This window comes from Mytilus galloprovincialis, chromosome 7, assembly GCF_965363235.1.
Source record: "Mytilus galloprovincialis chromosome 7, xbMytGall1.hap1.1, whole genome shotgun sequence".
Classification (NCBI taxonomy): Eukaryota; Metazoa; Mollusca; class Bivalvia; order Mytilida; family Mytilidae; genus Mytilus; species Mytilus galloprovincialis.
The window spans coordinates 15,382,037-15,409,085 of NC_134844.1; the positions used below are offsets into that span (position 1 = coordinate 15,382,037).

Here is a 27,049-nt window from a genome sequence, read left to right on the forward strand (position 1 = left end):
GAACACATCTATCCAATCGAGCTAGAGATAGAGAATACCACAGATACAGTTAAGTCGGCCTCATATCTTGACTTACATCTCGAAATTGACAATGAGGGTCGGTTGAAAAAAAACTTTACGACAAAAGAGATGATTTCAGCTTTCTAATTGTGAACTTTCCATTTCTAAGTAGCAACATTCCAGCAGCACCTGCATACGGGGTATATATCTCCCAATTGATACGATATTCCCGTGCTTGCATTTCCTATCATGATTTTCTTGATAGAGGGTTGCTGCTTACAAGGAAGCTATTAAACCAAGAGTTCCAAATGGTGAAGTTGAAATCATCCCTTCGTAAATTTTACGGACGCCATCACAAGTTGGTTGACCGTTATGGAATAACCGTTTCACAAATGATATCGGATATGTTCATTACGTCGTAACTACAATCCCCTTCCCTTTCATGAATGTGACCTACCGAATTAGACTGCTTACCGGATTTGTTATCACATAAACAACACGACGGGTGCCACATGTGGAGCAGAATTTGCTTACCCTTCCGGAGCACCTGAGATCACCCCTAGTTTTTTTGGGGGTACGTGTTGTTTATTCTTTAGTTTTCCATGTTGTGTCATGTGTGCTGTTTTTTGTTTGTCTTTTTCATTTTTAGCCATGGCGTTGACAGTTTGTTTTAGATTTATGAGTTTGACTGTCCCTTTGGTATCTTTCGTCCCTCTTTTGTTGACGAACAACTGGTACGCTCTGTTTACTCTAGATTCGTCTTATAATGTGTAAACGGACTATAGAGCTAATTGTTTAAGACGAGTGACTGACTTTAGAAATTTCTGTTTTTAAAACAAATTGCATCAGATTACCAACCAATGCAGTTGTATTTTATTGTATTTGAACGTTTCTATATTATACAAACGAATATAACAATTTTCATAAAATATAGGGTGCGAGTTGGTAGAAATACTCAGTTGGTAAATAATTAGTTCGAGTTGGCCAAGTTACGAGTTAACATTGATTCAAAGCGACCTCGTGTGGAATATTGTGTAATTTTTTTTTATTGTAAACTTGTAACACTTCTTGATTTGTAACATGTTGATTTGTAACTTGTGGTTTTTCTTTAGAAACGGAACTTCGCATCATTGGCTGGCAGCAGTAACCATTGCACTGACACGATCTCCAAAAGCGTGACTCACAGCAAAAAATGAAGAATTTCATGTCACGAAAGCAATAACAAAACATACACTTAAACAAACACGGTGATAAAAAATAAAACACTTTCAGAATAGGTAATAACACTTCATAAACGTTTCTTTTTAAATTTGAATATGATGGAAATACATTTCAATCTCTATAATATACATTTTAAAGTACTGGGGACAAAAAGAAGCTCAACAAATCTAGCTGTTAGAAATTAACTGGAATTTCTGCCATTACAAACTTTCATAAAAACCAAAACTATGGTATACCTTTCTGGATAACATAATTTTAAAAATCTAAACTCACTTCTTAATGAAGCCTTTAAATTAAATAAAGACTTAGATACTAAGGAAACATACTCTTATACTCTAAATATTTGTCACAAGATATAAATGTAGACATCAAACTTATTGAGGAAACTGAAACTTTAAAGCAGACTAAAAAAAGTTAAAACCCCAATTAAAGAAAGGTTATATTAACTATTATAAAACTCTTATTGATGATAAAATAAATAACTGGAACGAAAATAATAAAATATATCCATGTATAAAAGTTTCCTCAATCTAATATAAGTGACCGAATGAAATACTACCTATCATACCCGAATAAAGAACTGAAACAAGAAAATTGTTAACCAAATATAGAATAAGCGATCAGTGTCTCTTAATAGAAACTGGACAATATACAAAAATACCACGAAATGAAAGAAAACGTAAAATATGTAATATCTTAGACAATGAATTCCTTTTTTTTCTTTAACTGTAAAATTAATAAAAAATAATAGAGAAATCTTTCTAAAATATTAAATACAAAACAATGTAAATTTTATACACTTAATTTTACTTATGAACACGTGATTATACTAAATCCATCAAATCAGTTGTTGCTTTTATTGAAGAGTCATTGTAAATGAGGAAGGAAAGGAGACCAATAACTGTTTTTATCATATTCATTATAATTTTGTCGAGTTTTCATTATGTTTGTTTTGTCTATGTATTTGCCATAATCAAAATTGGTTTTTGTTTGAAATAAAAAAAAAAAATTATTTAATGTTCTGTGTGGGTAAAAACATAGCCGTATTTGACACAGCCTTTTTCAACTTTTGATCTTCAGTGCTGTACAACTTTGTCCTTTTTTTCGCTTTCGATCTTTTATATCTGGGCGTCACTGGTGAGTCTTGTGTGGACGAGGCGCGTTTTTGACGTATTGAATTTTAAACCTGATGCCTTTTGTTATTCATTAATCATGTGTTTCTTTGTCTACTACGTTCTCCTATTTATTTGTATTGTAGTCCTGTAATATTATGTTGTCATTTCAATGTTATATTTAACATTGCCATTAAAATGCGAGGTTTGGCATGCCACAAAACCAGCTTCAACCCACCATTTTTTCCTTTAAAAATGATCTCTACCAAGTCAGGAATATGGCCATTGTTATATTTTTGTTCGTTTCTGTGTGTGTTACATTTTAACGTTGCGTCGTTTGTTTTCTCTTATTTTTTAGTGTAATTTCACATTGCGATAAGACGTGTCACGGTACTTTTCTTTCCCAAATTCATGTATTTGGTTTTGATGTTATATTTGTTATTTTCGTGGGATTTTGTCTGATGCTTTGTCCGTTTCTGTGTGTGTTACATTTCAGTGTTGTGTCGTTGTTCTCCTCTTATGTTTAATGCGTTTCCCTCGGTTTTAGTTTGTTACCCCGATTTTGTTTTTTGTCCATGGAGAAACGACAATTTGAGCAATGAAGCCACTAATCCTGATAATAGGGGAAGATTTCTTGATTGATTGTATGAAGATACATTAATGTTACGTTGACTACTGGTCAGGTAATGACAATCCCAAACAAATGACGTAAACAATACATCATTGATGAGTCTTATGTAGACGAAACGTGCGTCTGCGTATTAAATTATAATCCTGGTACCTTTGATTACTTATTATACCATGTTATACAATTTCGTTATATTAGTTCAGCATTCAACATAAAAACTTTAATCAAAAGTGTTATTTTGGCAGGTCGTAGAACTGTTGAATTCATTGTATACCTTATTTGACGACACAATAAAGACTTATGAAGTTTACAAGGTAGGAGGGATTTTTTTTGGCGTTGAGCTTGTTGAGATAATCGTATTGGGAGTACTGTTTCTTTTGGGAAAAAAAACATATTTCTGTTATTGAAAAAATATTTAGAACTTGTTGATACAATTTAATTTGGAAATTATGCAATATAATGAACGGATGTACTTAGTTAATCGTATGTGTTAAGCAATGCATTAATGAATAATAATTTGTATTTGTAGTTTACTTGCAAGTTAAAGGATTTTTAAAAATTAGTTTCATTCCTTTTGTACATTTATTGATAGCTATAGAACAATGTTTGTCACTATTACATGGTGTATCATACGCATGGTACAGATATTTCATTCACCAAGTTCTCTTTTATTTTATTTACTTTTTGAAATGAATTTGAATTGAATAAACAAGTAAAATTTCGTTTGATTATATTGAGGTTGAAACAATAGGAGATGCGTACATGGTTGTCAGTGGTTTACCAGAAAGAAATGGCGACAAACATGTCAGCGAGATGGCGTATGTAGCTTTAGATCTTCTCCATGCTGTCAGAATGTTCAGATTACCTCATGATCCTGGGTCCTGCCTTCGAATTAGAATAGGTAAACAAAGCTTATCAAAAAAAAAATATTTATAAAAAAGTAAGGAACAATCACAACCAAAACAAAATAAAAAAAATTTTTTTTAGCTTAATATCTGAGGTTAAGTGACCAACATGAATTAAGAATAACAGAAACAATTTATGAAATAACATTGTGTTTGAGTTGAAATGTTTTTTCATTCATATGGAATGCATTTTTCTGTAAGGTTTATCATTTCAAAATTTGTATATCTACGTTACCTACAAAAGAACTTTATGAGACCTAACTCAGTTTTTTTGTGGGTTTCATGTTGCTTAGTCTTTAGTATTCTGTGTTGAGTCTTATGTACTATTATTTGTCTGTTTATCGGTTTTTTTTTACCCATGGCGTTGTCAGTTTATTTTCGATCTATTATCAGAAATACATATTATCTTCTATACTTGTTTAAGGACGTTGACATTTCAAGGAATCTGTTTCATTGTTAATAATGTAGAATGTTTGATGATTTTCTAGAGCAAGCACATTGAGAAGTATTCATTTGCAAAATTGCAAATGTCGAGGGATTTTCTTGTAATAAAAATCTTTCAAAGTGCTCAAAACTCTTTCCTTATTACTTTATATGTAATATTCAAATTTAGCCCGGAAGGGTGGTTGTTGGGGTTTAGATGTTTGATACATCATTTGAGTAAGTTATCTTTTTTCAGGAAATCACTTTATTTTACTTGTTTACAATTTACTAATTTCTTCATTTATATCCCTATCATTATAGGTCTTCATAGTGGCCCAGTTGTCGCAGGAGTTGTCGGACTTACCATGCCACGATATTGTCTGTTTGGAGACACAGTTAATACAGCTTCTCGAATGGAGTCAAACGGAGAAGGTGATCAAAATTATTATGCATCATTATGATATCAACGATTGTTACAAAATGCATGGTGATTTAATGGGATTTAAAAAAATGATAAAAACATAACAACATAATGCTTATGTTGTACATTTGTTGTAGAGCTAGAGTCTGAAAATATTAATGTTGAATATATTTTCTTTCAATTTACCTATTGTACATAACAGATAAATGGACCATTTTATTTTGCTTTACCTACAGTTATGAGCTACCATTAATATTACTTGGTAAATAGTACAAAGGGCGTTAACGAAAAAAACATTATTCAAAATAATATTGACATAACTTATTGAAATTGATTAAAGAAATGTATGTTAACTTTTCATATTGTAACATTGAATGATTTTTGATACAGAAACACATACATTTTTCATCATTGAAATTTGATATATTGGTTTACATTTTCTAATTATTTTCATTGACTATTTCCAAAACAGTTTGTAATTTGCTAAAGGCTCAGTAAATTGTCGGTTCAACCGCAACAGATTCAATTTTAAAACAATTATACGAGTTTTATTAGCTTTATATATATAACTCATGTAGTAACCATTAAACTGTTTTTTACGAAAAATTATATCATTCAAGATAAGGGAAAAGTTTGTGTGTGCCGCCAGGCTACCCATGCTTAATATAATATATAGGAGAGACGATGGACGTCAAAAGGAACTTTCAACATCATTAGTCGAAATCAAAACGACAATGTCATGCGAAAAAAATTAAACCAAACAAAAGAGAACAGTATACATTACAACATAGAATACCAAAGACTGAGCAAAATATGTTCAACCGAAAATCAATAAAGATAACAACAACAAATTTCGTTATTCTTTCTCTTCAATTGATATAGGCAAAACAGCCGCATAAACTGGCGAAGACATAAACAAGTGTATCTGTGAGCACAATACTATAACATAGATGACAAACAGAGATAGTATTATACACATACACTACGGATTTGAGGCAACAGTGGAGAAAACACCGTCAACTTTAAAAAAAAAAAAGACTGACCAATATTTATTTTAACTACACCAAACATCAATTAAGATTATTAAACATTCTACAACAAATTTCATTATTCTTTCTCTTCAATTGATATAGGCAAGAACGCCGCATAAACTGGCGAAAACATAATCAAGTGTTTCAGTGAGCATAATACTATAACAGAGACGACCAAAACAGATATCATAGTACACTGCTAAGAAAAAAACGGTGGGTTGAACCAGGTTTTGTTGCATGGCAAACCTCCCGCTTTTATGGCAATGTTAAATATAACATTAAATGACAACATTACATGACAGGACTACAATACAAATAAATGGGAGAACATATAGGACAAAGAAACACGAATAATAGCTGACGAAATGTACCAGGTATAAAATTTAATACGTCAGAAGCGCGTTTCGACATACCACGGCCTCGACGAAATACGCTTAAATTATCTGATACAAACTAGAAATAAAAGAAATATTTAAACTAGTTTTCAATTATTCAATATTGGGGATACTTATGAAAAAACAATTGTGTCCTTTTTTCTTCAAATCTAGCAATGAAAATTCACATCAGCAATGTTACAGCCAATATGTTGAGTGAAAATGGAATGTTTGAGATAGTGAAAAGAGGAGAGCTGAAAATAAAGGTAATATTATTCAGTTTGAAAACAAATAACCTTTTTTTGTCAATCATACCTACGGTGCAGAAACTAATGTGTATACGTAGGCTTTAAGCAAAAAAAAAAATATTAGCATCATGCTTTAAACATTATGTATATTGCATATACCTTATTTGACATACATACAATAAGGAAGTTTATCCTATAAGACAAAATACTACTGAATTATTCATTTTCCAATCAATTTCAGATTCAACAACTGTTATTATGTCTAAAAATCAATAGATAAATAATTTAGAAATAACACTTTTAAGATAATTACATAAAAAGCGTATCTAGTTTTTATACACATTCTCTAGAAATGTATTTTTTTAAAACATTTTATCTCGGAAGAATATACATTTCGTTTAAAAAAAGGTGTTTTTTTTTTTTACAATATTTCATTTTAAAGTTGATATGTTTAATTTTAAATGAAATATGTAAAAATATGTGACCTGACACATGCACCATTTAAATGATGTTCATCGTAGTCAAAAGATTTAGAAAACCGAAAAAAAAAACAAGTGTTACATTTTGGAACAATTTGATTTAATTTGAATAACACTTTACCCCGCATATGTACTGTCTGTTTCTGTTTTACTTGCTATAAAACCAGGTTTAATCAACCATTTTCTAAATCAGAAACGCCTGTACCGAGTCAGGAATGTGCCAGTTGTTATCTATTCGTTTGATGTGCTTGAGCTTTTGATTTTGTCATGGACTTTCCTGTTAGGATTTTCCTCGGAGATCAGTATCTTTATTATGTCACCTTTTTCATGTTATTTTGATGTAGGGTAAAGGTGTAATGGCAACCTACTGGTTAAAGGGAACAAAACAGGATATCTCTTCAGGTCAACAATCGATCAACATACAGTACTACTCACACCTAGGAGAAGAACCTGGTCAGGGTATAACACAAAAAGATAGTTCCAACAGTAAGCCAGATGTATATGTGAAGGTTAATCATCCTGACGGTTCCCAGGATGAACAATCTAAGCTTCCATGTCTTGACGATTCCCATGATGAACAATCTAAGCTTCCATGTCTTGATTTGATTCCAGTTTCAAGTGTGGTACCAAGTGTACAGATATATAATACTGTTCATGAAAATGTTGATATCTAATGTTTAACATATATATATATATAAGATATATCTGCAAATAGTTCAAGTATTAACTGTTTGTTGACGATTTTTAATGAATCAATATGGAAATAGTTTATAAGGTGGCAATTTTGTACCGTTTAATTCATACACAGCTACTTTTGTTTAGGTACAATTTCAATCTACAAAAAAAATCTATGGTACTGGAAATCTACTTTTAATATTCAGTACTATTTTGTTAGTTTAAAATTATTGTTGTATTTAGGTACTTGTATTTAAGAGTACTAGAACTTGATTCATACTTGAAATAAGTACTGTGGATTTTAGGTTACACCGTTACAACCTACATTTTGGTGATAATTTTTTTATTGAATTTTGCGTAGTTTTTTTTTTTAATTCTGTATTAGCAGCAAATGTGATTAACATTCATTAAAAGCCAACAAATGTTTCACTTTTGGCAAATTTCTTTATGAGGCTTTGAGAGCCATTCTTATCATTTTAGCTAATTAAAATAGTTACTTAACGATTGCCAATTCTCTGCAACTCGTATTGCAATCTTAAAACATTGATTAATACTAGTAATTAATAAAATGTCCAGAATCTGAATTTAGTATACATAAAGGTGTCACATTATCAATTTGATTAAAATCATTGTGTGTGCTTTTGCTTGTAATGTGATGTGTGGATATCTCGTTGTTTCCTTTTATATACTGGTACGTTAAGCTTCTGATATTTTATGCTAAAAAGGTCCTGCTTCTTTCGACCTTAAAATTTCGGTGATAGAGATTGTTAAGGTCATGGCAGGATAGTTTCAGTGTGTTTCATCGGCAATGATATACTTGAAGCTTTACGCTTATACACTTTTTCACATCCTACTTTCATAAAAAAAAATGTTTAGCATATTGTTCAAGATTGTTAAAATACTCTTAAGATATGGTTGATCATCTTATGGTCGAGTTTATATTTAATGAATAGACAAACTTTTATATTATCAAATATCCAATTTATTTTATCATGCTACCCAAAGCTTAAACATGATCAATGAACTTTTGATTAACGATATTTGTGTCATTAGACTAGTAGTAGAGTAGTTATTGAGATCCCAGCTGAGATTTATAATAGAACGTTGATTATTTAAATGTATTAGACAAAGATGGTTTGAATGCAACAGTTTCTGGTAATGTTTCCAAGAAGTTAGCCATTCAATTGGTTTTGTATTATAATACTTAATATGATACCATTGATAATAATCAGTTAATTGACTACACCTTTGTCACTTGTATACTGTTTATCCTCTATTGTAGCCTTCCTTTATTTGTCTATTTCAATCAATACGTTTCGGATTTCCGTACACTTTACATAGATTAACATCATCGGCATAAATATTTAATATGACCATTGTTTACATTTTTATATGGTTGATTGTTTGTTTGATATTTCATATTCAATATCATTTTAGACATTTTATTAGATATAATCAATACAAGACCACTTATAAATATTTTCGCATATATATCATAGCGGCTTTCCGTCAAATTGATCGAGTAAGTATACAATCTTAAAATGTCCAACTCCAGACTACTACAATTTTACACGAACAAGAAGAAATGTTGGATAAATAACTGAGAAGCCGTCTTGAGAACACATGGATGTTTTTGGTAATAAACGAGTGTCTCTACATCAACGTTCAATGCTGTATATCTACAAATGTACATGGCGATTCAAATAAAGGTTTTTTGTTTTTATTCCTTGTATTTCGTTGGGTTTTTGTTGTTTGTATTCCGTTTTTTTGTGTATATATATTTCAGGGTGTTTTTCGGTGTCACATTTTTGACTATATTTTGACTATTTTATTTATTATGTGTGTTTTTCACGCAATGTTGTAAATATAACGGAATTTGACGAGACTGTTGTAAAAGTGAGAGGTTTAGCGCTATAAAACCAGGTTCACCCCCCCCCCCCTATTTTCTACATGTGAAAATGCCTGTACCAAGTCAGGAATATGACAGTTGTTGTCCATTTGCTTGATGTGTTAAAAAATTGTCATTTGATTTTGCCATGTGATTATGCACTTTCCGATTGAATTTTCCTCGGAGTTCAGTATTTTTGTTATTTTGCCAAAAAATGACTTACATGTCCCCGTCTTTCCACCAACAATACGGTAAGGTCCACGTTTAATGGTCGCACATTTTCTTTAAATTTTGAAACTGATATAACTTGAAAAACAAACAGTATTATTTATTTACTCACATGAAACAAACCGGGGTGTGGTATTCAGTACGTAGGTGAAACTGGACGATATTTATCTAAACGCACTCAAGAACATCTGTATCGTTTTAAAAGACCCAATAAATTCAAAAGTATCATTTACCAACACCTTAAGAAGCACAACCATCCTTTTAAATATTTAGCAGTTCAACCTTTAGAAGTAGTAAATAAGCAGCCTGGTGAATCGCATTCAAAGTTTGTACGATCACGGAAAATAATTGAATTAAATTGGATTAAAAAATTACAGACAGTTTACCCTCTCGGTCTAAATGATAATATCATGGGAATTGGTAATATATCTAGAACCAATTCCGTTAACATTTTGGATATAGTTTCTAAAACTGTTCGTAAAAAACGTTCGCACGGTCGTAGAACAAATCGCAATCAAAGAAAATTTCGGGCCAATCATACCAATAGTTCGGACCTAATTTCTATTTCAAAAAACAACGGCAGACATTATCTGTTAACAAAACTCTGTTCGTTACCGGTTAATAAGTTAAATAAAATTTTGGAGGATTGCAACACAATTTCATATAGCAGTCCTAAGTATGAAATTGTTCAAATTATTATGGCATATTGTTATTCTAAATTATTTCCCAAAATTGATCGCCCTGAAGATCATAAAAAACATTTTATTAAAATTAAGTATGTCAATAAAGGCTTTGATTTTGTAAATATTGCCGGTATATTTAACGACCATTCTGTTAAAGAACAAATTCCTGGATATTTTGACAATACTGAGCTACCTCTTATTTGTTATATTTACAAGAAATCTACCCGTAAATTTGTGTTTAATTATGGTCAATTGTGTAAAGATGTTAATATCAGTGAAAATACACCTACTTCATGTAATTGCAGTAATTCCGAATATATTTATGGCCCCATTTCCCATGTTATAACAGGAGATCTTAACATCGTTCAAGACCGAGAGTTAAAATCATTCCTCAGTAAAGGACCTAAATATCGTCCCCCGTCAATTATTAATTGGAATGAGTGTCGTAATATCATCCACGACTCACTCCATACTTACTGTATGAAATGGATAAAACGGGAAAAAGCTGACAAAAAATCTTTGGACTCTTTTTTTAATTCAGTAATGAAGATAGTTGATATACGTATTCAACATTTTAAAGAACATTTTACTATAAACCATTACAACAATAAACCTATTTCTCGTATCAAACATAAACTAAAAGAACTAGCCAAGGAATTTGTTTTTGTCCCGGCAGATAAAGCTGCTAATAATATTATTATTGTTTGACGTAAATTTTACATTGAGGTTCTGAAAAAGGAAATCACCAATTCACCAACATTCCAACTGACTTCATTTTCAGAAAACGAAATCTGTAACAAACATAAACTTTTAGGCACGAGCCAAATACAATGAAAGTCCCAACTATGTATTGGCTTCCGAAGCTACACAAAACCCCTTACAAATATAGATTTATTTCGTCTTCAAGCCATTGTTCAACTACTAAATTGTCTATTCTTCTTACCAGCACACTTGGTACAATTAAAAACCTGATAATAAATTGTTCAAATAAGGCCTTCGAAAATAGTGGAATAAATTACTTTTGGAGTGTCAAGAACTCGTTAGAAGTACTTGATAAATTGCATGCTTATATTGGTGATTTTGAATCTGTTCAAAGTTTTGATTTTTCTACCCTGTATACCACATTACCTCACATTCTCATTAAGAAAAAATTCACACACCTAATTAAATGGGCATTCAAAAAATCAGAATGTGAATATATATGTTCAAACTCTTTTAGGTCATTTTTTAGTAGCAATAAACAAAAAAACTATGTTAATTGGACATGCTTTGATACTATATATGCCCTTGAATTTTTACTAGCTAGATAACATTTTTGTTCGCTTTGGGGATTCCGTATATCGTCAGATTATCGGAATTCCAATGGGGACTAACTGTGCACCACTTATTGCGGACCTGTTTTTGTATTGTTATGAGTTACAATTTATGACAAAAATAAGCAAAGACCCATCGAAACAACATCTGATAAACAAATTTAATAATACTTTTAGATATTTGGATGATATTTTGGCTCTCAATAATGACGACTTCAGTATGTATATTAATGAAATTTATCCTGTTGAACTTACTTTAAATAAAGCTAATACTAACAATGACCACTGCCCTTTTCTCGATCTTGATATCTATATCACTAATGGAAAGCTGAATACTAAAATTTATGATAAAAGGGATGATTTTTCATTTCCTATTGTTAATTATCCGTTTTTAGATGGTGACGTTCCCTTGTCACCATCTTACGGTGTTTATATATCTCAACTTGTACGATTCGCTCGTGTATGTAACAATGTTTTAGATTTTAACGAGAGAAATTTATGTATTACTGAAAAATTATTACACCAGGGTTTTCTATATCACAAACTAGTCAAAACATTTACTAAATTTTATCATCGGTATAAAGACATTATTCGTAAATATAGCTCAACATGCAGACTTTTAATACGTTCAGGTATTTCACATCCACTTTTTTATGGTAATATTCTTTATAAAGCACAAAGGTGTCAGTATTCACCTCAGAAACTTACAAAACCTTTGAATAGACTTATTAAGAAGGGATATAATTACGATACTGTTGTCAAGTCATTAAAGATTGCATATTTTGGCGTTAATATTGAGTCACTGATAAGGTCTTTGCATCGGAACTAAACACATTTATTCTAAAAACAGTTGTTGGCATGACACGGGTTATGTTCTTCTCATATATGTTATGATGGTATGATACTAAACCCCTAACGGGAAGGATTGTGCCTGATGTTCATATGATGAAATCATAATCTTTCAGTCAGTTTAGTTGAAGTCTGGAGCTGGCATGTCAGTTAACTGCTAGTAGTCTGTTGTTATTTATGTATTATTGTCATTTTGTTTATTTTCTTTGGTTACATCTTCTGACATCAGACTCGGATTTCTCTTGAACTGAATTTTAATGTGCGTATTGTTATGCGTTTACTTTACTACATTGGTTAGAGGTATAGGGGGAGGGTTGAGATCTCATAAACATGTTTAACCCCGCCGCATTTTTGCGCCTGTCCCAAGTCAGGAGCCTCTGGCCTTTGTTAGTCTTGTATTATTTTAATTTTAGTTTCTTGTGTACAATTTGGAAATTAGTATGGCGTTCATTATCACTGGACTAGTATATATTTGTTTAGGGGCCAGCTGAAGGACGCCTCCGGGTGCGGGAATTTCTCGCTACATTGAAGACCTGTTGGTGACCCTCTGCTGTTGTTTTTTATTTGGGCGGGTTGTTGTCTCTTTGACACATTCCCCATTTCCATTCTCAATTTTACATGTATAAATAGTATATGGTTAAAAGATTTATACAGGGCTTAGTATCCTAATAGTATTGATTCGTACGGTTGTCTCCTCAAAGGAAATTTGTAATATATATATGGGTAAAAATTAACCGAATAAAAAAAAATGTACCCTAGCTGAAAGTAGCATTTCAACTATACAATAGAACTGTTCTCCATTCTATTTCACTCATAAAACTTGAAGGTTGAGAACGAGATTATATCAATCACCTCTATATCATAGTACTACTATATATACCGACTGAAAAATATGCACAGTGTCACAGACTTTCAGTACCTAAAGTTAAATGTAAATCCCGTAAGTAGTGAGTACTTCAATAAGACAGTAACCAGACAACAACACAAGGCCAAAAGAAAATTAAAAAGGAAAAGACATCTTATGATATGCATTTGACGGGGGTGGGGTGGAGGGGTCCTGATCCCGAAATCACTTAAAAACATGAAATCCCGAGGTCCCGAATTTATAGAAATTTCAATCCCGCCATACCGAAATTCGAAAAAAATAGCTGGATCCATAAAGGATCAATCCCGAAATCCCGTGCTGAAAAACACCCGATCCCGGAGTCCCGTTTAAGGTCCCCCTTCATTTGTGCAGATGTACTAAATAACAAAACACAATATTACCAGTCATGTCTCAGGCATGTGCGATTGTGTTTTTCTTTGGTTTTTTTTCGGTTGGGGGGGGGGGGGGGGGGGGGGGTTGTAGACATATCAAACATAAATATGTACATCTGTTGTTATGTCATATGTCTCAACCTCCGTTAATTTGGTTTCCTCGGAAATGTTTTTACACGATGTATTTTCTGGAAAATACACTGTACTACAAAGACTACAAATGTCTTGAGAGAAAGGGAAATTCAGAGAGAAGCACAATAATTTATTGTCACACATGATTAGATCTCAAAGGGAGTTGCAGAATAAGAAATACTGGCGAATGTCAAAATTGAACAAAAAAGTGCAAAATTATAAAAAATAACAACGGAAAATAAAATAATTATTTAATATAATAGTGTAGACCATGTACAGAATTTTACAAAATCGTTAATTGAAGATTTTACAGAATAAGCGTTATATCTAAAGATAAAGAACATTTAGGTCCGAACTTCATATGGACCCTTATAAATCATTGGATTATCTCGGTGTTGCTGGTCAGTAATGAATAAAAAATCACTGGTCAATTTAAAGGTTGTTGTAAGTGATGCAATATATTCTTATTTTCCTGTTCCCCTTATGTAACTTCCAGTTTTATTAAAGTTTACATCCATCAAAGCCTTAGTTTAATTAAGTTTCCTGTCATTACTACCCCCCCCCCCCCTTATTTGTCGCATGTTGTGTATCATGTACTGATTCTATATATACTTCGAGCATACATATGTACACTTATGGAACAATAACCATTTAGTAAACCTTTTTAAAACGTTTTTGTAGACTTGTATACAATAAATTTTATACAGAATAAAAAAGATATTAACAAAGATGTCAGTTTGTCTGCATGTTTTACTTGTTAACTTGAAGATGTATAAATAACCACACGACACTCTTTCAAGAATTTGTAGAATCATTGATATAATGTTTGTTTTTATATGCGATGTTAAGCAGCAGTATATGGACAGAACACGTTCTGTCGTGATATAGTACCAAAACACAAGCTTTTACATGTTCCGCTGCTAAAAAAAAACGTTTTTTTTTCAAAAGTGGCCAAATCATATATCGGAACGGAGAAAAAGTGTAAACAGATGACTTACAAGATAGTCTAAGAGATTTATGAATTGGTTATCCAAAAATGACAAAGTTCAACTATCTCTCATTAGAGCAAATATTAATAAAGATCAAAACCCTGACCAAATGCAAACAGACAGCAAAGTACATTCTAGGATTCAAACTGTAGATGTTTTGCGGAATAACTATAAACTATAAAGGGGGACGGACGGACGGACGGAAGGACGGGCGGCCAGACAGAATGACGGACGGACAGACGTACATGGGTAGTTGAGGGGGCATAAAAAAATATAGCTTCATTTACATCTTTTATTGCGTCAACTTGTAGACAGTAACCTTGATGATTTCTATTTTTAAGATTTTACCATTTTTGCGTTCATGTACTTAAAACGTATTTTTGTCTGAATTAGTAATTGATTTAGATATGTATATTGATAATAAACATACATGTATCACATTTTTTACAACGTATAATTTCTTTTTAAAATGTTCAATAAAAGAGGTTCTGATTGGGGTTTCCGGAAAACAGAATAATGGGCAAAAATTGCAGAATAAAATGCAAAAAAGAAAAAAAAAGAAAAAGTATATAATGAGGTGCTAAAATATAAAGAATAAAGAATATTGGTAATACTAAATAAAAATTTATGATAATTATCCAGACTCGAAGAACGTTGGAAATTATTAGCATGATAACTTGACGTTATATAATAAAAATTACGACGTCACGAATTTTGATGTTTTTTTGTCAAAATGTTGGGTTTGCGTCGCTTCTACAGGGAAAACGAAGTCGGTGACCATATCTTTTTTTTAATATCATCTAATTCGTAAGACAAAGAGGAAAAAAACATTAATTTAAAAAAAAATTCTATGGAGCGGTTCTCGTGATTTATACCAGAAACCGAAAATTGTAGAAGAAAAATATAGATTTACCCTATATATTCAATGTAATTTAGTACCCTCTCGGACCATTTTAAAAATGGATTTTTCTTGAAAACGAAGTCGGTGACATATACTTTTTTTTACATTTTCTGATGTATATTTTCATTATCTAATTGAGTTCTAAGTTTTTAAAAAATCTATGGACTAGTTTATTTACTGATCCTTGACCTTAAGCCTGTGATATAATGTTTTAAACGTTAAAAAAACTTGTTTATTTGTACATTTGTATCGTGTACTAATTGCCACATAGCAATTGAAAATATCTATTTTTCCAGCAACGTTCCTTCGAGTACAGGGCAAACAATAATTTGGTAGGGATGATTACAGAAGATCTCCGAAAGCACTTAAATAAAGGATAAGAAAAGGTGACCTGTTTTCCTGTGTTATTGTTTTCGATGTAGTTCTACAATAAACAACCATTACTGAAAAATTAGATTTAATTCATAACACAGTGTAACATACATTATCACCAGAAAAATCATTGTTTAGCATCTAAACATGCATGAAAAATTCAGCAGAACTATATAGCATTTATATTTGAATTTAAAGAAATTTATGATTTATCCTTTGTTTATAATCAATGAAGGATGAAATGCTGCGACAAACACTATAGATATCAGCACTATTTTATGTCACGCAAAGCAGAATAATAGTTATGAATGTATCACAATTAATGGTGGATTATAATCACTATCAAAGTTATACATTTGTTGTCTGCGTTCTGTTCCCAAATGCTGGTGGTTGGTTGTATATGCTGTTGTACTGTGGTTGTGTTGGTGCACTATATCCTTGCGACATCGGAACGGAGTAAGCTGGCGGCGGAGGATACATTGGACTGTACTGCGGCGGTTGTGGCAGCGGTTGTGTCGTGTAGCTTGGGTACGGATTCATTGGTTGCATGTATCCTTAAAAAGATTATTGAACTCAAAACTTAAACAGTAAACTATTTTAATGAAATATATCGTCAAACAAGTGTTTCATGGATTGGTTCAGTTCGTGTTTAACGCCACTCTCAGCACTATTGTATTATTTCCTTGCGGGTAGTTTTAATTTGTGGTGGAAGTCGGAATGCCCGGAGAGAACCCCTGACCTTCTGTATGAAAACTCACAATCCTAGTAAATTAAGATCGGAGTCGAGCACACTTGCCACGGGCAGGATAAGAACCCACGACCCCAGTCTCCAGTTGACAGTCTAGTGATCCAAAAGTTCGCCTACTTGGACCATTTGGCCCCTGAGGCCCCTAACAAGTGTTATATAGTTATCATAGGTACCAGGATCATAATTTAGTACGCCAGTCGCGCGTTTCGTCTTGATAAGACTCATCCGTGACGTTCAGTTCTAAATAGTTATAAAGCCAAATAAGAACAAAGTTGAAGGGTTAAATAACGATTCACATGTTCAAAGTCATGAATCAGTTTATGATTATGTGTATTTCTTGTTTATGTGCGACTCTTTCTTTCAAACGTAATATTTCATTGTCTTTGTGATAAACACGATTGTATATTGTAAGGAATAATCTAAACATACCTGTCGGATGTGTTGTACTAGTGACAGCTACTGTTGTTGTGTTAGGAGCAGGTCCGACCACTCGTCCAATAGTTCGTTTATTGTGGTTTTTTATACATATAATTACGACGACAATAAAAATGGCTGCAGCGGCAATTATTCCAAAAACTAAGCCAGCTATGGCTCCTCCAGAACTGAAAGAGATATGTTATCAAGTGAAATTAAAACAGACAGCAGCATGCCTTATTGTTGCAGAGAACATCTTACACAAACCAATGAGTGTATTCATTTAAGAAACGTATTTTGACTCGCTGTGACAAGAACACGATTTACATTTTATTAAGGTCATAAGAAACCTCAAATTGAAAAAAAAAATAATGCATATGTTTTTTCATAACTCAATGGATAGTTTTCATTATAAAACTTATATACATATATACTTTTTCTGAAGATTTTTTTTTAATTTGTTCATATTAAGAAGAAGTTTACTTTATTTTAATTGCTTCCTGGAACAATTTCCCAACATATTTTACATATGCAAAGTGACATCAGTGTGACCCATCTCGTAAAAATCTGGTAATCGCAAAACGCATGGATGTCCTTAAAATAAAACTATAATCTGATGTACATGTTAAACACGTGCTCAATATCCATGTGTTTTTGTTGATTGTTGACAAACAGGTGACAATCGTTAAACTTCGGCTTCAAAACACGAACTTTAATTACCTGCCATATTTTCACAACAACATGACCGATTGAAAAAAAAATGACGATTATACGAAATTCATGCGAAACAAATGATAAAATCGTGCACAGAAGACTAATTTTATGATGTTTGTATTCATTGGTTCAAGAATTGGAATAGATACATGATTCATGATGATTGTACTTATCACAAAACTCCCTGCAAAACTCATTGGTTCATACTAATGATTTTTACAGATTACAAATTAAAATTTTGTGTTTTATAACAAATGAAATAATAAACATTCAGGAATTAAACGATAATATTCTACGACTCCTAAATGTGGTCGTAGACATAGGTTGAACGTACGTTAAACTTCATGATAATTTAAAAAAAAATGTACTGAAAGTCTTAAGCATGTTGAAAACTTAAATCAGGAAATATAAAAAAGCTTGTTAAAAAGAAAACTAATTATACCTTATTATATATGTACTTCTAGAACTTGAAATAAAGTTGGAGCATTAAGTTTATTATAAGTTTCAAACTTCACGTCCAGTTTCGGAGGCAGAAATTTGGTAACCTCCAATAAATAAAATAAATACAAACAGAATGAAAATGTTCGAATCAATTATGTACAAAAGTGCAAATAAAATTTTCAAGAAAAAAATAAACATATGCGTAGCAACAGAAGAAAATTAATATTCAATCTTTTAAAAATCATCTTCCACTTCAACAACGGAATATCAAATGGTCATCCCTTAACAAAATTCTTGACCCAAAAATGTCAAACTCAGAGAGAAATATTAATTAATAAAATCAAAATTCTTACAAAATATAATATCCGGTATAGTATATACAGTACTCAGATCCGTAGTACCCTGAACAGTAACCGCTGCAGTAACTATACCCGTATGCATAATGGTAACATTGGTCGCATACTACCGCACCTGAAAAAAGAAAGTAGAAATTATAGCCATAACTATACCCGTATGCATAATGATAACACTGGTCACATACACCGCTCCTGGAAAAGAAAGTAAAACTTATAATAGCCTTAACAATTCTACAAATTTGTAATTATCAACATTATTGTTAAAATAATAAAAATATATTCAATATGCGAATTATTGCTATGTGTTTCTTGATTCTACATTGGCTAGAGGTATATGGGGAGGGTGGAGATCTCACGAATCATATAAAACCCCGCCGTTTTCCAAGTCAGGAGCCTGTTGCCTTTGGTAGACTTGTTTTTTTTTTTTTAAATTTCTACGTAATAAAATGTGTGCCTTCATTTTGATTTGCAGTAAAAGCCCGCGACTTTTTTCGCGATGAATATACATTTCCCGCAGGATAATATGCAGTTTTATTCAAAATACAGTTCATGCAGTAAAACCTTCTAAAATAATACTAATAGGGAATAATTTAATTTTGGATGTTACATGTCTTCTGATTGGCTGACGTTATTTTGTTATCAGCCCATAGACATGATTAAGTTATGTGACCGTGGCGTCATCAACGTTTTTCCATGGTTTTCTACGGTTTAAAATGGAATTTAGAATTAAATTATAAGTAATGACTGTAACATTTTTTCTGTCTATTCGAAATAACATAAAAAAATGTGGTTATTCAGTGTGCACCAATTTTTTTTATGTTATTTCTACATTGACAGAAAAAATATTACAGTCATTAAGTAAAATAACTTACCTATCATGTAACATAGCAAAATGGAGATTTCTCTCAGCATAATCCTTTTTCCTACATCTCATTTATTGCAGTTAATGTAAGTGTGTTAATTTATTTACACAGCAGCATTGAAGTGAAACAATACACAATTTTGAATGCATGTATGAACGCTGTGACAACATAAGCTTACCGTTGCAAAAACTTCAGAAAAATGGCGTCAATACAAACACAACGTTGTAGCAACGTAATAATTTAAGTTGTAGTTTCGTGATTCTAGACAGCCGATGAAAATGTAGCGAAAAATTCCAAACAATATGGCGCTGTCTTATTCACTTTTTTTTTAATCCATGTTTATCCTTTGTTTAATTTAAAAATTTGTTTCCCTCGAGTATTCGTATCAAAACACTTCATTTTGTCTAGTAGGCTTTATTGTGCATGAATGTATTTAAAGCCAGAATTGGTAACTACGACGTAATCATACAGATACAGATAAGCTTTGAACAAGCCATCCCAAAGTATTTTTCGAAATTGACTACCAATACGTTTTATGTGCGATCGGTGCATTTTCGATGAGCGCTAAATAACCATGTTTTGATAGTCAGCTGCAGAATCATTTACCTGTTATTAAACGACTTCCTGTACCTCGAAGGCGAGCTTCTCCATGTGTTTTTGAATAGCTTTACACATATTGTTCTGTGAGACTGTGAATGTAATTTTTTTTTAATTTCCCCTGTGTGAAAAAAATTATATTCTGCTTTGTTTTATGAAATGATTTAATTCATCATAGATTATAATTGTGTACGCTAGACGCATCGTTTGTCTTCAAAATAATCATCAGTGACACTCGAATCAATACTTTGAAAAGGCAAAATAGAGTACGAAATTTAAGGACATTGTAGACCCTAAATTCCAAAAGGTTTTGCCGAATACGGCTACGGTAAGCAATGTATATTAATATAATCGATTTTGTCATCTGTAACAGATTTTTTACAATACAGTAAATTGTTTTTTACAGACTTTGTTCAACATGAATTTCGAACATTGTGGCATTACAGTTTCAATTTGTAAAAATGTAATGACAAATTAAGAACAAATCAATTTGCAATAAGGGTTTAATATTTTATTTTAATGTGTCCCAAATGGACAATTAAAAGTCCTACGTACACATTGTTTTATATATAAAAATAAGGAGATTTGGTATGATTGCCAATGACATAACCAAACTTCAAATGATGTGTATGTAAGCAATTATAGTCAACCGTACGGCCTTCAACAAGAAACCCATACCGTATATTCAGAAATAATATTTCCCGACATGTAAAATGTGAAGCATATCAATGGAAAAAAAATAACAGGCTAATGTATAACGAAACAATTCACGAAAAACAAATATCACAGACAGGAACCAGCGACAATCACTGAACTACAGGCTCCCGACTTGGGACAGGCACATACATGCACACAATGTTGCGGAGTGAAACATGTTTGTGAGCGTCCCTCCCAAATAAAAAAGAAAAAGAAAAGAAACGAAAAGAAAAAGGAAACGAAAAGAAAAGAAAAGAAAAGAAAAGAAAAAAAAAGAAAAGAAAAGAAAAGAAAAGAAAAAATGTTGAAAAAGGCTAAACTCATCAGATCGATTCAAAGAAAAACATTAAACAAACAATCAGACCGGACGTCGCAGAGTATAATATCCATTCTTTATGTCTGTACACAAGACATTTTTGTGGACTTACAGACGAGACTATAACCACTGAAATATAGACTATGCGTAGAGAAGACAAAAACTAAATATCGTAACCCTCACCATACTGATCAAATGCGTGCATGTTTGAACACAACTATTTTGTCTTGCTGACTAAATAGCTTGTTGGCAAATTCATTTGTGGTTTTATACTAAATTGATTCAAGATTGATTTACATTTTGCGATTTTTATCATCAACAGTTCTACAGTTTTATAATAAGTTGTCACGTTACATCTTATAAACCAGAAAAGTAAACAATAACCTCAAATTACAGAAATCAAATTTCAAGACAATTCTATGTTAAAAAGTGTAGTTTATGGATCATTTGATGATTTTAATTCGACCATATCTTGTGATGGTTATTTCAGAAAGATTTGCCACGACTCGCACTGAAATTTGATATTTATTTCTAAAATCCAACATTTAACGAATAATGTGTAACTATTCTTCTATTAATAAAACTTTATTTCTTATGCAGATTATCAAATTTCTATTCACACAATAAATTATTCAACCACATTTTGTAATTGAAAAGGTGATGATATGCTATCATTTATTACTATCTTTATTTATTTTAAATGAAGTTGAAATATAAAAGCCAAAAATGAGCCTATTTGCTTTTCTTATGGGCTAATTTTTATATACAGTAATGACGTTAATTTTTTTTCATTTTACATTTTTATTTTATTTCATAGGATATAACGATGATGATTAATATAATTATTGGAATTATCTGTCTTGACAACAGCTATCTATTTATAAAATACTTTTCATCAACGATGTATAATGAAAGATTTGCAGGGAAAATGCAAACTTCAATTTCAAATTTTGAAATTATGCTACGCACGCTTTTTTATAATCCTTGCATTATTATCAAACAAAGCCTGGAATAGAATGAAAAAGTTAACGGTTGACTATCTTTTTCATTTTTATACTCACGACGTAAAACCCATCAATGATTTCTACAGACAGGGAAAACTCAAGATATAAAATTGCTGTTCAACGTCATTTGAAATATCCCATCAATGCATCTTTAAAAGAAAACAAAAAAGAGAAAATTCTGTCCCATCAAATATATGAAATTACTTACCTATTGTAAATAGAAAAGGAAATAATTCCTGCAGCATGATAAAATTCTTATTTATTACAATGAGTGACTTTTGCTAATTTATTGACCCAGCAATATCTCAGGTGAAACGATATACCTACCTTGATATTATAAAAGCCGATAATTATGCTAGGTAACATAGCGTATACAACAACACAACATATTACATCTATAACAACTTCATTACAGATTTCATGTAAAGTCAATCAATTCTGTTAAGTGGCAATCGTCTATTTCTCTTATTAGTTAAGAATGCCAAATAAGGATGGGGACGCAGTTTGGTTTATTTCAGACCTCGGTGCTGTAAAGTAAGGGTTGGGATTTCTCTTTATTTTCCAATCTAAAATTAATATTTTTTACATACATAATGGATATATATATAAGCCATAATAATCTCTCTAATTGTACTTTCCATCACGAAATGTATTATCGCTTTGGCATCAATTCTGCTTCTTCTTCTTTTCCAAGTAACTGAATTTATATTGAATGTGTATGGTCCAATGTAATTCTTAATAGATCTAGAATTTGTTTTGTAAAAATCCACGAGGCTACGATGACTGCATGCATGGTAAATTACTAAACAGATACATGGACAACAAATACATTGTACACAGATGTTATCTAATTGATAAGAAAACTATCGCAAGTTTACAGTCCTCTAACCTCAAACGTTCGGAAATATTTACACTGAAAAAAGCAATGTTTTTGATGAAAGGGAATTTATTAAAATTGAATGCTTATTTTTGTAAATTCATTGGGGATGTAAAAGCGTTGACCAAAGTACATTTTGTATGAAGCGCTTCCAAAAATGTACGCACGTCGGTTTGTTTTCGTTTTGTAATTTTGAATATCCCTTTGGTATCTTTCGCCATTCTTTTCAAGCTCATATGCTTTGAATATGTATGTTTCGTATATGCATTAAAAACAGGTAAAGAGTATAAGAGTTTAAAACAGTTGACGCAATTGAATTCCTATTTTCTATCACGTGTGCAATTTGTAAATGTATAAAGGAAAATGCATCAAAACAATATTCTGTTAAACCCTTTTAACCCGTTTGAACCATTTAATTCAGAAAGCACAAGCCCTACATGTATGTGAGATATAGTTTGATCACATACTTTATATGTAAACATGATAGGATCTGAAACTATGAATTTAAGTTTAAATTTAATGGTTTTTTTTTTGAAAATCGATCTTGTGTGAAATAAATTTAGTGGAAAGTGACATCAGACACTGTTTTAGAAGATTAGTTAGCAATCTTTATATATTAGATATGAAATATTTTGGATGTCATATTTATCAGAGTCTACAGTTTGTTATTTAATTATAAATTGAAACTAAATTATAGATTGACGTATTTTAATGAAAAAAGGATCCAAGGTTTACAGGAACTTAAGGTTTAAGTTACTATAACAAATTAATTAAATAGTAGACAGAAGCAAATTTTATGTGAATGGACAGTGCTTATAGGGACTTTAAAGTTCCACCTTTAAAGCAGCACACTGTTAGTTTCTTCCTCTTCTTTTAGATCAACAAGGCTTCAATACTTAAGAATACATGTTGTTGCGCATGTGTGATTGACAAAAAATTATGTCATCAGACACTACAACTATATTCCAGTTTTGGTCTTACTAGTGCCTGGTATGCTCTTGATATTGTTTCTGTTGTTGTAACTTTTAAATTTCTTTTTAAAAAACCAAGTGATCTGTTCCCATTTGATACGATACTGTCTATATGTTTGTTCCACTTTAGATTGGATTGTAAGGTAATGCCTAGATATTTTGCGGATGTAACTGATTCGAGAATGTGATTGCGGAGGATGTAATTGTGCCGGTAGTTATTTTTCTTTTGTGAGATAGTAAGGTTGGTGCATTTATCAGGGTGAAATGCCATGAGCCAATCTAACTCCCATCGTGCTGCTGAGTCTAGATCAAGTTGAAGTTTATGACAATAATTTTGTGTTTTTATTTCCCTGTAAATTATGCTGTCATCTGCAAAGAGTCTACGCTTGTTACATGTTGTAAGTATTCAGGTAGGTCATTTATATATAATAATGTGACCCGCCATGACATTTGCAGGCTTATGGAGGTAGAACGTCATTTTTAGAAAAATTATAAACATGATAAATATCGAGATTCAATGAAATACGTATTTGTGAAGAAGAGATAAACACTTTCCTTTGCTTCTCTTTTGCGGACGCCGAACTATACATCATACATAAGTTTTTAAGAAGTTTTACTTTATCGTTTGAAGTGAAAAATATTTGAATCTACATTTTAAACTGATACAAAAAAAAATCAAATTTCTGCTCTATAGATTTCCTTTCATAAATGAAGTCTGAAATATATCCATGATAAATGTACCGTATCAAATGAATATAAGAGAACACCTACTTATAAACTGTTACGCGTCGCATACTATGTATAGAGACATCTTTTGCATAATAAATTAAAAAAAGGAATTCTTAAAGCTTACTTTGACAAATTTTAAACTAATTTTATTTCAACAAGTTTAAATTACATGTTCTAAAATAGAGCCACAAACAAGCAAATAAAGCTCTGCTCTATAGATTTTTTTTCATAAATGAAGTCTGAAATATATTTATAATAAATGCACCGTATCAAATTAATATATGAGAACACTTACTTATAAACTGTTACGCGTCGCATACTATGTTTAGAGACATGCATAATAAATCTAAATTAAAAAAAGGAATTCTTAAAGCTTACTTTGACAAATTTTAAACTAATTTTAAATCAACAAGTTTAAATTACATGTTCTAAAATAGAGATAAGAATTGTTTGCATTGTAGTAAATTTAAGTCTTTGAAATTTTATTCAAAAACGCTATTAAACATCACTAAGAGCCAATAAATACAATAATTTTGTGTTTTATAAATTAGTGCCTTAAGCTTCGATAAGTAAAAGTCGTCATAGAACAGTCTCATTTTCATACCGGTATTCGAAATGTCTCGTTTCATTGCTATTACAACAAATATGTCATAATAACATGACAGCGAGTTTTGTTTCGGAATATTCTAGATAAATATACAAAAATCAAATTTTAGACAATGTACCCTCCTAAGACTGGAAATGGCTAGTCAAATATAGTTAACGGCGTTTTTCTCACAATGACGTTCTACCTCCATAAGCCTGGATATGTCGTGGCTGTTCTTTGTGTTACACGAGCTGTTACGGGTACTGATCGAGGTGGAAGAAATGCCATTGATGACTACTGTTTGTGTTCTGTCATGTAAAAATGACTGAACCCAATTTAGTGTGATATTTTGAATACCATAGAAATTGAGCTTGTAAAGGAGGCGACGATGTGAAACTTTGTCGAACGCTGTAGCGAAGTCCATTATAATCAAGTCAGTTTGTGCGTCTACTATTTGTTTGTGCTAGTCCATGAGTAAAATCTATTAATTGTGTTTCACATGACCATGATTTTCTGAAGCCATGCTGAAGATCGTATAATATATGATGTTTTTCTAGAAGAGACATGATACTGCTTGTAATGATATGCTCCATGAGCTTGGAACATATTCAGGTTAAATATATTGGCCTGTAATTTACGGGTTTGTATTTTCCCCTTTTTTTGAAGGATGGGGCTACATTAACTGTTTCCAGTCCAGTTTCACACAGAGATGAAAAATATGAATATCTTAATTATAAATTTTAGATTCAAAATACAATATTTTGAATTTTCTGCAGAAGAAAGATTGGAATTAATGAAATCATTCATTTGTTTTAAATGAAAGAAAAATAATACTTTAACTTCTGGAATAGAGTGTATGTATAACAACATGCAACATAATATTCGGTTTCCCATCTGGAATTTTAAATCGGATTTTAAATAATTTTAAATATGAACTTATCAGAAGAAATATTATTCATGTCTTCACCAGAAAACTTGAATTGTATTCCTAATGTTTACAAAGAAATGTTAAAAGGTTTTGATCTCTTAAGAGATGATATTGAGTTTGATCTTAGCACTGAAAATGTATACGATCAACCCTTATTTTGTATCCAAATGTGTTGTTCGATGGAAAAACTGTTATAGGGTATGATTTTATAAATGCTGGAATTGTTCAAGTAAAAGATATATGTTATGAAGTTATAGAGTTGGTTTTTTTTTACCAGAAATGGCTATAGTTGAGATGATACAAAATGTAACTAATCATTGTGATATTAACAGTATTGTAAAAAGATATAATACTTTAAATTTGTATTGCCTAATGCCCGCGTCACACTGTCCCGATTTTTATATACGATGGACACCCGAATGCGAAAATTGCAAGTTCGTACGAAGTTGGTCCCGATCTCGTTAAAATACCAAAAAGTGACCGAAGCAAGTACGATGAATAATGAAGTCTATACGATGGTGCCGAAATTATATACGATAGCAAAAGATGGACATACGAAGGTTAACCGAAGACGAGTATTTAAGCTTCATATCTCAGCCGAAGCCTACACGATGGATCACGAAGGCTACACGATGGATTACGAAGGCTACACGATGGAATACGATGATGGCGCGATGGCC

At 31.6% G+C, this 27,049-nt stretch overlaps 1 protein-coding gene across 2 annotated transcripts; it reads right to left on the reverse strand.

The window, feature by feature from the left end:
* Positions 1-16,197: 16,197 nt before the first annotated feature.
* LOC143082404 (uncharacterized) lies at positions 16,198-22,578 on the reverse strand. 2 transcript variants are annotated; one of them, XM_076258056.1, is made up of 4 exons: positions 22,487-22,578; positions 18,800-18,917; positions 17,307-17,479; positions 16,198-16,683 (listed from the first exon to the last, which is right to left on the reverse strand). In XM_076258056.1, the coding sequence occupies exons 1-4, from the start codon at positions 22,521-22,523 to the stop codon at positions 16,478-16,480; spliced, it is 534 nt and encodes a 177-aa protein (XP_076114171.1). In that variant the 5' UTR covers positions 22,524-22,578; the 3' UTR covers positions 16,198-16,477. The 2 variants fall into 2 exon arrangements, with proteins under 2 accessions (XP_076114171.1, XP_076114169.1); XM_076258054.1 differs by lacking the exon at positions 22,487-22,578 and adding an exon at positions 19,675-19,825.
* Positions 22,579-27,049: the final 4,471 nt, after the last annotated feature.

Excerpts from the sequence above, each read along its gene's own strand:
- LOC143082404 (XM_076258054.1), bottom strand. The coding sequence starts at position 19,714 with ATGCTGAGAGAAATCTCCATTTTGCTATGTTACATGATAG. Across the intron at positions 18,918-19,674 it reads TTTGCTATGTTACATGATAG|GTGCGGTAGTATGCGACCAA; the intron begins GTAAGTTATTTT and ends TTCTTTTTTCAG. Across the intron at positions 16,684-17,306 it reads TAGTACAACACATCCGACAG|GATACATGCAACCAATGAAT; the intron begins GTATGTTTAGAT and ends AATCTTTTTAAG.